We start from the raw sequence: 13,273 nt of genomic DNA, 5'->3' as shown, positions 1-13,273 counted from the left end.
TTACATTTGAAGTGCGCATCTCATACTTGTAATGCGAAGCTAGTATTCTAAGGTGATGGTGCTTAGTTCAGAAACTCCTGAAAGTAAGACCTGGATCTTATTTTGTTGAGTATTAGCTGGCAAGTGGGTAGGCGTGCGATTTTAGATTCCATTGCTTTGTTCTCAACAGTCAGCATTGATGATCTGCAACTTTGCGTGTGTAATCTCCAAAAGTGCAATGCGATAAAATTTGGGAGACCAGCTCCAAGACACTTCTGCTTTGCAGCCAGTGTAGAATAACACTGCAGAGTAACAAAATGCACAGTGAGGTTGAAAACTGTTACAAGAGCCCAAATATAGAACTAAATATTTATTGCAATTTTTGGTGAGTTGAAAGAGGTTTCCGATACGTGTCAGCATCTAGAAGTTGGGATTTTTGGATGAAACTCATTTCCACCAATGTCATGCCAGTATTTTTTTTTATCGAAATATGTTTTTTTAGGGAATTGCTATTGGGAATGCTCTAATCTAAAACCTCTATGGGTCTTTCATTACATTGGCAATTATAGGCATGGTGTAAGGGGATAAACTTCATATCAATAATGCCCCCATAAAGAGTTGTTTCCATCAGTGTAATGCACAGGTAAATGAGGTGCAACCTTCTAATGAGCTAAGCCATTTGGTGGAAGTAATCTATTTAAAATGACAGATTTCTTTCCTTTTTTTAATGTTAGCCTGTATATTTTAGGATTTCTTTTTGTGTTTGAAAGCTGCTGAATTTCCCTTCTAACTGTGAAACTGTTGAATAGCACCAATTTTCCTAATTTACCTCCTGGTTAGAGAAGGAGAAAACAAACAGAAGGTAGTGAGACCACACTGAGCCACCTCTCCTGACCTTGTGTGTGCCAGTTTTGAGTGGAACACTGTTATCAGCAGTACATGATGGTATAAAACTGAAGGAAACCTCCCAGTTGGCCACGAATAGAACAGGTATTGACATGTGTTCGATGGACTATATACTATCAGAGACTGGACATGTAAGGGCAGCATGCAAAGTGAATGTGTGTTGATGAATCAAACATTAAAAAGTCAACTGTTGAACCATGAAGTGCTGTAAGTTAGGATTTACCATAGCATTTTAGTGGCCGAAGTTGAGAGGAGAAGTTTATAACTATCTTACCTTAGTTATCCTTGTCATATCATTACAGTTATAGAGGCACGAGGCCACTCTTAGGAGAGGGTAAGGTGCAGTTCAGCTCCACTACCAGCAGTTTTGTTCTTGTTCCAGTGAAGTCCTCTTCCTGCAAACCCAGCAACTAGCCTTTTCTATAGTATTCCAGGTGGACATCCATACAGCTCTGGGCTTGCTTCCTTTTGTCACTATTTGTTTGAGTCCTTCCTTGCAAATTGCCAGTCTGGAAACTGTTCTGAAAACTTGAGAAACCACTTTGGCAAGAAATTATCATGGTTAAAGATTTTGCTAAAATTCACAGGAATAAATATCCTACTCCCCTACTATCTCTAGGATTTTTCTGCCATTGATTGTTTTAGAAATCCTACAACAAATCATTTTAATGTCACCTCAAAGGATTTATTCCTGTAGGTGTATTCCTGGTCGACCATTCAATATTTAAACAAGTGCAAATTGACCTGGGGTCATTGGCACTAGGATTGCCTTGTCATCACTGCCGCTGTACATCAGGGCCTTTGAATTCACTTACATTCCTAGAGAAAGCGTTAGGTACCACAGAGTGCACGACAAGAACCTCTACATGGATGTAGGCAAGACCGACTCTGAAACCTCTATGATGTTTGATTTTAATTGGATCTTAGAGTCATACAGCACAGAAACAGACCCTTTGGTCTAACTAGTCCATGCCAAACATAATTCCATACTAAATTAGTCCCAACTGCCCGCTCCTGGTCCATATCCCTCCAAACTTTTCTATTCATGTGCTTATTCAAATGTCTTTTAAACTTTGTAACTGTACTTGCATCCACCTCTTCCTCTGGCAGTTCATTCACTACACATTAACCACTCTGTGTCATCTCTCCTCCTTTCTGAGGGAGGTTCTATTGACCATTTGATAGAACCCGGAATAAATGGACGCTGCTCCAGAACTAGAAAATTTCACAGTTCAATCAGCTGACACTGATTAGTTTTCCTTGTGCTCCTTGATGTTCCTGGGATATGAGTTGTAGCAACATCGCTGATAAAGTGGAAACTCAGAACACTGTCTTAGAATTTCTGCCAACTATTCTTACTTCTATATTTGAAACGCTAGTGGAAATAATGGTGTTTCTGTTTGGTTCGTATTTGCAAACTTATAGTTGGATGTTGGATTGGTAGAATTCTGCATGCACCACAAGATCATTTCACACAGAAGTGGAATACCTATGTATTGGGAGCTAAAACTGCCGTCAACAAAAAAAAAATCTGTACAGTCTATGACAAAATCAATTGGTTGACAGAAAATTACTCTGGAAATTGATAGCTCCACTGTTTGGCAGGATCTGGGGTTTGTTTTGAAGCTACAGAGCACCAGGCATTTGATGCCTGCTAACCAAGTCAACACCATTCAGGAAACCACTTGTAAGTGGAGTTGATTCACAAAGTGTGAGTTATTGAACCCTGTTTCTAAATTGTTTTTACATTCCTCCCTTCAGCCCTTCAAATTCTGAATGTGTTGACCTCTCCCAAATCCATGCCCAGCTTTCTGGGAACTAACTACGTGAGCCCCTCCTTCCCGGCGATGGTATCAAAATCATTCTTATGAAAAGTCAGAAATGTTGTCCCACAGCCTGGATTTCCATCTTGGAGGTGGTGGCTCATGGCAGGATATTTTCCAGCCATGTGCACCTGCCTCAGGGTAAAATAAGAATGCTGCAAGCGGTGCGTTTTTCCTTCTAGGTGTGTGGGGTGGTGTTTTGGAATGGGGTTCGGCAGATTGAAGGCAGTTGCAGGGTCTGCTGAGTTTTTCTTTTAGTTAATTCATGGGATGAGGGCGTCGCTGGCTAGGCAGTATTTATTGCCCATCCCTAATTGCCCAGAGGACAGTTAAGAGTCAACTACATTGTTGTGGGTCTGGAGTCACATGTAGGCCAGACCAGGAAAGGATGATTGTCCCTAAAGGACGTTATTGAACCAGGTGGGTTTTTCTCTGACAATGGACAACAGCTTTATAGTCATCATTAGGCTATTAATACCAGATTTCTTTTTGAATTCAAATTCCACCATTTGCCATGGTAGGATTTAAACCCAAATCCCTACAATATTATTTGGTTCTCTAGGTTAACAGTCCCACGATAATTACCACTAGGCCATCACCTTCCCCTGACTGTGCTGAGGATGGTTGAAATGTCCATTTTTTTTTCCCCTGAAATATTTGGCCCTCTAGTTTCTCCTTCTCACATTCACTCCCCTTGCACCATCTATGTCAGCTGTTGTCAACTCATTGTCCCAACCACATTGAAGTGCTGCTCAAACTCTGCTTGTGTGGTGCTCGTAAACTTGTAAAGGATCTTTTGGAAACTAGAATGGAAGTTGGACATTGGTATACAGTGTGAGATTAGACATGGAGAAACGGTTATTGTTATAAGTTAGAAGTATAGATACCAGGCCCCTCAAAATTTTGTTCTTTTGAATTTAGCAATGATGACACTGTTATCTGCAGAGCAATAGTTATTCTCTCAGTCACAAGCTTTTCAAGTGGACCGAGGTCTTTTGTATAAAAATTCCTTCTTTTTTTCAAAGAGTCTTTAGATTTTATTGTTTTTTCACTCACACACAGAGAAGAAAAAGCAATGCTTTCTGTTTGCCAGTTTTGACTGTCTCTACTTGCACTGCAATCACGGGTCTGTAACAGACTGTAGCTGGACCAATCTGAGGGCTGCCATCAAGCAGCTTTTCCCTTAACTCTCAGATTCCTGCTTCTACTTTGTCTCATAATGTTAACAACTTCACTATGCGAAAAGTGCCATAATCTGTGCAGCTGAAAATGTGAACCCTGCAATCCCACTTGATTTGAAATTGCAAACTGTCTCAGTATTTTAGTGATATAGCAGTACATGACCTCCATTCCAGTCTAAAAGGAAAATATATGTTGTTCCTTATGTACTGAAAACGTCAATATCAAAAGAAGCTACTGCAAATTGGGGAGGTTATCACTGGACTATTAATCGAGAGACCCAGATAATGTTCTGGGGACCTGGGTTCAAATCCTGCCATGGCAGATGGTGGAATTTGAATTCCATAAATATCTGGAATTAAGAGTCTAATGGCTCACTAATGTCCTTTAGGGAAGGAAACTGCCATCCTTAGCTCGTCTGGCTTACATGTGCCTCCAGACCCAATGCGGCTGATTCTGTGTCCCAGAGGGCAGTTAGGGATGGGCAATAAATGCTGCCCAGCCAGCGACGCCCTCATCCCGTGAATGAATAAAGGGGAAAAAAATGGAGAAAACAAAAGCTTATGCACAATTTGCTTCATAACCCCAGTGCATTAAGTCCTCATTTTAATGTTGTATCCCTAGAAATAGAGGGTGTAGCTTCCTAGGGGGAGGGGAGGTGATAATAATAAGAAATAATCATATGTATGGCATATAATGCAAAATAAAAGCATGTGTGTTTAATACTTGAAAGGGGGTAAATTTAAAAACCTTAATGAACAATTTGAGCAAACTGATTGGATGGGCTAAACACCATTTAAATTAGAGAGTTACATATTCCCTCGAATAACTCCATCATCCTAGGAATTGGCTATGACAGGCTGGCCGTCTCCTGACACAGGTAAGATTCTGAAGGCATGTGACAGAATGGATGCTGAAAGAACCTTTCACTTTGTGGGAGAGACTAGAAGTAGGGGAAACAGTTTAAAAATGAGGAGCCTTCCATCTGAGGTGAAGGTGAGAGGAATTTCTTTCCCTCAGACGATTGCAATTTGGTGGAATTCTCTTTCCCCAGGGAGTGGTGAAGGCAGAGTTACTGAATATTTTTAAGATAGAAGTAAACAGATTCTTGGCTAACAAAGGAGTCGAAGGGTAGGGGCAGCCAGGAAAGTGGTTAAGGCCATAATTAGATTAACATTGATCTTACTGATCAATGCAGACTCAAAGTACTGAATGGTCTTTTTCTGCTTCCTAATGGTTGTGTTCTTATGTGTCTTTAAATGCATGAAGTTTGGGGAAGGTGTTGGGGGGGCGCAGGGTAAATATATCCCTCAAAATAGCAAGTTTCAGTAATCCGTCAGGGGATGCCAGGTATCTGCTAAATCAGACTGCAGATTGTGAACCATCTGTTATCGGATTTCTCTAATTGCTAACATACCAATATTTTGTTTGCCTTGGCTGGCACAGAGTCATTCACTTAGAACAGGGACATCCTGGAGTATTTCATTAATTGCAGAAGGTCTGCAAAGCAAATGTCATTAATTTCAGGAAGTTCCTGGAAGACTGTCAGTGCATGCAATGTCACACCAAGTGTGTGTCCGAGTGGAGAAAATACCTTGTATTATGTCACTAGCTTCAGAGAGTTTGCCCATTGGAACGTGCCAGCATTCTCTGGAATTTGATACTAATCTCCCGGAATGTAGAATCGTAGAATCCCTACAGTGTGAAAGCAGGCCATTTGGCCCATCAAGTCCACGCTGACCCTCTAAGGATCATCCCATCCAGACCCACCCCCCTACTCTATCCCCGTAACCCTGCATTTCCCATGGCTAATCCACCTAGCCTGCATATCGTTAGACTGTGGGAGGAAACAAGAGCACCCGGACGAAGCCCACAAAGAGCCAGGGAAACGTGCAAACTCCGCACAGACAGTCGCCCGAGGATGGAATCGAACCCGAGTCCCTGGCATGGAGAGGCAGCATTGCTAACCACCTAAGCACCAACATGCTGCCCATGTGTTACTACTACACTGGACTGAGTCAGTATCTCCCAAAACATAAGAAATAGGAGCACGAGTAGCCATTTGTCCCCTCAAGCCTGCTCCACTATTCAACAAGATCTTGTAGGCATCAACTACTCTTTCATGCCAGCTCTCTGTAGCCCCCTATGCCCCCTCTCCACCCCCCTCCCAGGTATTTCAAAAATATCTACCTCTCTTCAAATGTTTTCAGTGATCTAACCTCCAAAATTCTGTGGGGCAGAGAAGATCAGACATTCACTGCCTACTGGGAGAAAAAAAAAAGCTTTTGCGTTTCAATTTTAAATGAATGTCCCTTTATCCTGTAATGAGGAAGATGGCAATATTCTCCCAGAATGTGTTACTGGGAACATGGTAATATTCTCCCAGAACCCTGGAATGCATCTGCACGAGCGTGAAATGTGTCAGCACTTGTAATACCTCTTGCAGAGTGTACCAGCATTTGTAAGGGAGCTGCTGGAATGTTGTCAGTGTGTGAAGCAGGTGCACAGTAGGAAAGCTTACATTCTGTGGACCCAAAGCAGCATTTTGGAGATGTGCTGACTCTGTCATTATGCTATGTTGATTTCGCATAATCAGTTTGCTTTATACTTATCTGTGCATCTGTATATTGATTGATTGTTTGAATTTGTTTTTTCTCTCCAGTTTGTCTTTCTGACCTACATGTTGGGAATAGCGTGGCTGGGAGTTTTCGGCTTTTCTGCTATTCCAGTCTTTATTTATTACAACATGCGCTCCACCTGTCAGACCATCGACAACCCACCGGCAAATCTGACAGAAGTGATTGAAGATATCTGTGTGGACGTCCGACAGTACGGTAATGTAACATCTCGCCATCATCTGTTAGGAGCATATGCTTCTGTTGAGGAAATTTAAAGGGGAATCGCAAATGATAGTAGCATCTTTTTGCTGATCGAACTACACATGCATAGAATTAGACCGAAAACTACCTTTTGAGTAGCATTGGATTGTGACAGTCCCAACATACCTAAGATGGACCAGGTTATGGGTATGTCAATGGAAGAGTACATTAGCTCCGATGGAACATATGTATACAACACACATTTGTACAATTCACTGTAAGTGTAGGGCAGCTTGTTTTTTTTTTTTCATTACTGATTAATGCAAAGACCAGAGATATAGAAGTGCACTATTTTTATTCTATACTGCAGCTGTCAGTTATACAGACTTCGAGGTATTGAATCTTTGTGTACTTCCTACCGACACAAATTTCAATTCAAGATTAATGCACACATTAAGAGATACTGTCTTGTGACTGAACTTACAGATACTGATCTTAATGTGATCCATTGGGTTGGAAGTGCATCAATTGGTCACTGTAGTGATGGGAGTTATCCGCCAAAGGCAGGTCCTGTGCTTGTTCTCCATGATTTGCTTTCCTCTTCAGTTTCCTGTAGCAGTCAAGTTCCAGTTACCAAATATCATCATTCTGTTCTTGCCTCATGGTCGATATATACCTGATCTTCCTTCAATTATCTCCTTTGAAGCTCTCAAACTTGAGAGTACAGCCATCTAACTTTGTTGTCTTTTCTTGATTTTCATTAATAATTGTTCCTTCTTGTTTCTGTACTTCATTTAGTGTTTCTTTAATTATGACTTTTGCGTGGATGTTAAAGAGCAATGGCGATAGTAGACGGTCTTGTCTCATACTATGGTTGATAATGCTTTGGGACTAAATTTTCTGATCCTCACAAAAATGACCTTGTGCTTGGCCAAAGCCAAAGTGCACTGCACAGAAGAAAGGTAGGTTAGATGATGCCCAGTTTTCTGATATAAGTCCTGCCTCTTATTTCCACCAGGCTAAAAAAGAATAATTGAGAAATGGAGATGAGCACCTTTGGAAATTTGAGGTGCAAGTAGAAAGGGACAAAAACTGTGGGCACCAGTTGGAGTCAGACAGGTTTTTAGAAAATGAGGATTGTGCTTGCTGAGGTATGGTGGGAAGGGAAATTGGCACATAAGACAGTCGGTTAACCATGTGACCTTTTGAAAGGCCATTGTAAATGTACAGCATGAATATAAAGGATAAATGTAGAGATTAGTAACAAATTAGAATTAAAGAAGTAAACACAAATGTCGGAAAGGTATGATAAAAATAGAAGACAATAGCAGAGGAACTTAAAAATAAAACAAGGACGCAGTATAAGGAGAGTTCTTAAAATAAAAAAAAAGTATTCTATAATTATACCAATAATAAAAATGAGTTCATGTAGAGTGAAATCTCTGAAAGGCAAAGATAGTGTGTTAGTAGAGAATGGGTCGAAACTGGCGGATTATTTAATAAACATTTCAAACCATTGTCTGCAGAAGGGAGGATATCAGGGAGGACATAACTGGTTATAAGCGAGGTGTGAAGTATCATCGCCAATAAAAGAGAGGCATGTTGCTGAAGTTTTTTTCTCTTGTACTCATCAGGACAAATGTAAAAATGCCAAATTTTAAACGATCACAAATTATACCACAGGAGGAAGGAGTAGTTGGCAAGTTGACTGTGATTTACCATGGAGAAAAGCAGGAAACAGTAGGTTCCCCCAAGCTCCTGGATGATTAAACAAAAAATGTTGAATCTATTCCTTTTCATTTGTGGGGAACAGATCCCTGCATATGAACTTATGTTGCTTCTCACTGGCATAAAGGAGCCATGTGTTACGAGTCTGACTGAGAGCTCAAGTCACTTGTAACGCCTGCAAATTATAGTCTCTCAACAGAAACAGTTATGTTTATTCCTATTCTGCTTTCTTTCATTAAGTAATCCTAAATCCATGCTAATATATTGACCCTAATCGTATGAGTTCTAATTTTGTATAATAATCTCTCGCGTGGCATTTCAGCAAATTGTTTTGAAAATCCCATTACACTACATCCACTTTTGGAAAGCTGTAGAATCCCCTTTTATCCATCTTGCATGTTACTTCCTCAAAGAGTTCTATTAAATTAACTAAAAACCATTTAGGTGGGTTCATAAGCCTTATAAGAAGCATCTCAAGTGGATAAGGCCATTTTGAAATGCTAATGCTGTACTGGACTTCTTGACAGGATGTAGAATATAAAATATTATATTTCTTATAAAATTGAATGCAATCATGTATCTTTATATTGCTGAGAATGCCTCCAAGCCCTCTGAACACATGCTCAGAAGGTTGTAGTGCAATAAACTATTGGAGGTCAACATCAGAAGTAAAGCCCTGAAGACCTGGATGCAGCGCTGCAAGAAATTTAATGATTTCAATGTGCACTTTCGAATGTCAAATCTGACTGACAGCGCCACCAGCCTGAGTACTGGGGAATACGCCATACTCCCATCAGTCTGGAATTCTCTACTGAGGGAAATGGGGAGCAGGCAGGCAAGTGGTGTTGAGGAGTAAGATCAGCCATGATCATATTGAATGGTGCAGCTAGCTCGATGGCCAATGTGCTTTACTTCTGTTCCAATTTCTTGGGTTCTTTACTCACTTATCAACAATCTATATCAACCAAGGTTCAAGTTTCACATGAATAGCTTCACCTTACTTTTACCCTACTCCAAGAACTGCTGCAAGCTTTGCATCCATATCTCACAGCTTGTACAGGTGACTAGCTGTTCAACAAGATAACCACACCATATGAACATATTACACCCCACTCATCGACACACTTCCTTCTGTCTTCCCTGATGTTCCCCATCAGGAGCTAACCAAGGTGGGGGGTGGGTGCGAGTCCATATTTCTAACTGTTATGGAGGACACAGCGCTGTTTACTATTGGGGCATATGTTACTGAGACCGGAACTAACAGAACTGCATGGCTGCAGTTCTTGGCTGTCTTGTGCTCAAGACAGTGGAAGCATTGTTTTGGTTGCCCTTGGGTTTCTCCATCACGATTTGTGTAGAAACATGCTTTCATCACATGCATGTTGTGCACTTGTATATGGGATATCCTGATATGCACACCCTTTCCTCCTCCTTCAAGTCTTGTCGTACAGGTAGTTCTGCTATAACGCGTATCTCGTTAACATGAATTGGCTGTAATGCAATCGATGAATAGTGGACGCTGTTTGGATAACGCGAACGTTCTGCTGTACAGGTATAGCAATTTCCCTATAACGTGATTTTCTATAGCACGAAGTCACAGAAGAATGCAACTATCACGTTATAGGAGAACTACCTGTGCTCTAAAGGAATGTCAATGCATGTTCCTGTGTCTAGGAACAATTGATCTGTGGAGAAGCTTTGAAGTCCTTTAAAATTGCAGTGATGATTGGTTGTTATTCTGCCATGTAGGGTTAAGGGAGGGCATAAGTTAGAACCTTGAATTCTGAAGTGGCAACATTGGCTGAATGGTGGTTAGCATCATGAACTAGCTGCTCTGCAGATTTCTGGCTCTGACAACCTCACCATAGTATAAGATGGGGATCAGAAAAGTGAAGTGCAAGTTAGACTACATTACTGCTTAAGATTATCTCTTCTCCAGTGACCCAGGTATTGTAAAAGCAAAAGAATTAACATGCAGAGCTGATGCTGCATCAGTCTCTCATGTTTCATTTACAACCCAATCTTTACTGGAAAAAATTCAGATCCCACACAGTGGGCCTCATTCACTGTTCTGTGATAGTATTAGTCAAGAATGTCATAATGTAAATAAAAAGGCAACAAATTAATGGGTCAAAGAATGTTAATGAGAAACAATTCATTGTTGTCTTTTAACGTGATGAGGTTCTTTCTTTAAAATAATTGTATAACGAACACCACGCACTGTCTTCTTTGACAGAACTTTTTTAAAATCCATAGTCAGAGGGCCCCTCAATGTTGGCACAGTCTGAGGCATTGAAGCGTTCCAGTTGACCTCTGCACCATTTTTCACACTTGACTGCAGTCATTCCCTTTACATGTCCTGTTTAAAACTGCTCATATCTCTGTATGAACTTAATCTTTGAATTTTTATTCAGAAAACGAACTTGAATATCTCGTAAACCTTCATCTTGGTTTATAAATGATTTCAGATGCCTTGAACTACTGAATCACTGTGAAAGGAGAAAGAGTCTGCATTTAGTCCTTTTAACAAGTTTATGATGCTCCAAAGAGCTTAACAGTTTGATATTTTTGAAGTGTAATCACTGTTGTCAATTGCGCACACCAAACTTAACATAATAGCAATACGCTACCCTTTTTTGTTATAATCGATTTTGGTAAGGAAAAAATGTTTTCTAGAGAAAGGGGCAAACTCTGCTGCTTCTCTTTGCAATGGTGCTGTGGGATCTTGCAGTCACCTGAGAGGACAAGTAGGGGCTCTTGAATTAAGAACAAAAACAGAAGTTTTTGGAAAAGCTCAGCAGGTCTGGCAGCATCTGTGAAGAAAAAGTCAGGGTAAGGGTTAGGGGTTCGGGGTTCTGAGGAAGGGTCACCTGCGTTAGAGTTAGGGTTAGGGGTTCTGAGGAAGGGTCACCGGACCTGAAATGTTAACTCTGGTTTATTTTTCACAGATGCTGACAGACCTGCTGAGCTTTTCCAGCAACTTCTGTTTTTGTTCCTGATTTACAGCATCTGCAGTTCTTTTGGTTTTCCCTTGATTTGAGAGCTCATCAGTGAAGTGTTTGCCTAGATTTTATGCTGCAGTCTGGCTTTGAAGCCATAATGCTGATGCTGAAAATTGGAAACAAACACAAAGAATGCTGGTGAAACCCAATAAGTCTGGCAGCTTCAATGGATGGAGAAACAGAATCAACATTTTGAGACCCGGTATGACTTTTTCAGTACTGAAAGATGTTGGGGATTGTTTTTTTTTTATATACTTTTGATAGAGATGTAGGGAGAGCAAGGAGATAGATGGCATAGAGGCCCAGTGCAAGAGACAAAGAGGTTAATGTGGTGAAAGAGAAAAAGATGTAATATGGTTGTGAATTAAGGTGTGAAAGGGAGAGAATGGGTCCCATTGGATCCTCTCTATTAAGAACAAAGTAAAATAAGACAAGGCTGTAGGGATGAGGTGGGGATGTGGACAGAACATAAGAAAAATGTTTTTTTTTTAAATAAACTGTATGCGAACATGGCAGTTAATTGGCAAATAGTGTATAATAGGAATGTGTGTAATAGAACAAAAATGCAGTGGGCACCACTACTGCTCCAGAAATATGAGTCTATGTGGGACTGCAGCCCCTGATCAATGGGGGAATTGAAGATCACTTATGAGGGTTTATGTCAAAACTGGTACAAGAGACAGCAGGTCATTATTTTAAATAAAATGACATCACTGTGAATACTGTGAAAAGTTTGCCTTGTCACAGCTGTGAAACAACAGCATGTGCGAATATAACTTTGCACCAAAAAATGATAGGGAATTAGTTTGTCTTCACAAGCAGATTTGTTGGGCTCACTGTAGATTACGTAATATTTCCATTCCAGCAATCACTTTTGTTTAGGGAAATTTTTTTTTGGTGTTAGGTCACAACCTCTGATTGAAAGCAGCTGCAATTTTGATTATTTTACCCCAGACCTCCATTTCCTGTTTCATTAACAATCATTTTTAAAATAAAGTTCCATATGCCTTGAAGGACAGAACAATTATTCCATTTTTTCACATAAGTAGAAGGAATTCTGGTCTCATGGCCCTTTGGGCTGCCCAGTGTGGAAATCTGGATTTGTAAAGACTGTTAACCAGTGATGCAAAAAATAACAGTCTCAAAGGATAATGTATCATTGTTCAGATGCTGTGATGGTTCCTTTGAATAGCAGAGCTTTAATTTACACTTCACTCACTGACCCCAGGATTCCACACAGAAACCACCAATGTTACAATGCAGAAGGAGGCCATTTGGCCCTTCATGTTTACACCAGCTCTCAAAATTGTCCTGTCTTCTCCTCATAACCCTGTGCATTGTTCCTTTTCAAATAATAGTCTAATTCCCTTCCGAACGCCTGGATTGAACCGAGCTCCACCACACTGGCAGGTAGCGCGTTCCAGACCTTAACCATTCTGCTATCACTTTTGCTTCCTTTGCCAATTATTTCAAATCTGTGCCCTTTCATTCTCAGTGCTTTCAGGAGTAGGAAGATTCTATCTGTCCAAAATCTTCATAGTTTTGAATACCACTATAAAAATCCTCTCTGCATTTTCTTCTCCAAGGAAAACAGTCATACCTTCTTAAATCAATCTTCATAGCTGAAGTTGCTCAACCAGAAAAGCACTTTCATTAATCCTGACTAAATCTCATTAATTGAACACAATGTTTGAGCTGAGGCCAAGGGTATGGTGACAAATTTTGAGGTGGTGGAACTGTAGAAAAATGTGTTAGCCTTATCATTTGAGGAAGAAAGTTTCAATTCTCTACGGACCTTTGTGTGGATAAGCGCTTTCTAATTTCACTCCTGACAAAG

The 13,273-nt window shown here is 40.5% G+C and overlaps 1 protein-coding gene across 3 annotated transcripts in view; it reads left to right on the top strand.

Moving 5' to 3' along the window:
* The window catches only part of gpm6bb (glycoprotein M6Bb), a 169,376-nt gene that overhangs the window by 143,895 nt on the left and 12,208 nt on the right, over positions 1 to 13,273 (top strand). For all 3 annotated transcript variants that reach the window (XM_048602508.1, XM_048602507.1, XM_048602509.1), the window contains exon 4: positions 6,550 to 6,721. In XM_048602508.1, coding sequence (XP_048458465.1) covers positions 6,550 to 6,721 — 172 coding nt within the window. The remainder of the gene's footprint in view (positions 1 to 6,549; positions 6,722 to 13,273) is intronic.

The sequence above is a fragment of the Rhincodon typus genome, chromosome 11, assembly GCF_021869965.1.
Source record: "Rhincodon typus isolate 14 chromosome 11, sRhiTyp1.1, whole genome shotgun sequence".
Lineage (NCBI taxonomy): Eukaryota > Metazoa > Chordata > Chondrichthyes > Orectolobiformes > Rhincodontidae > Rhincodon > Rhincodon typus.
The sequence above is the reverse complement of the archived record's forward strand: the minus strand, read 5'-3'. Positions and strand labels throughout refer to the sequence as shown.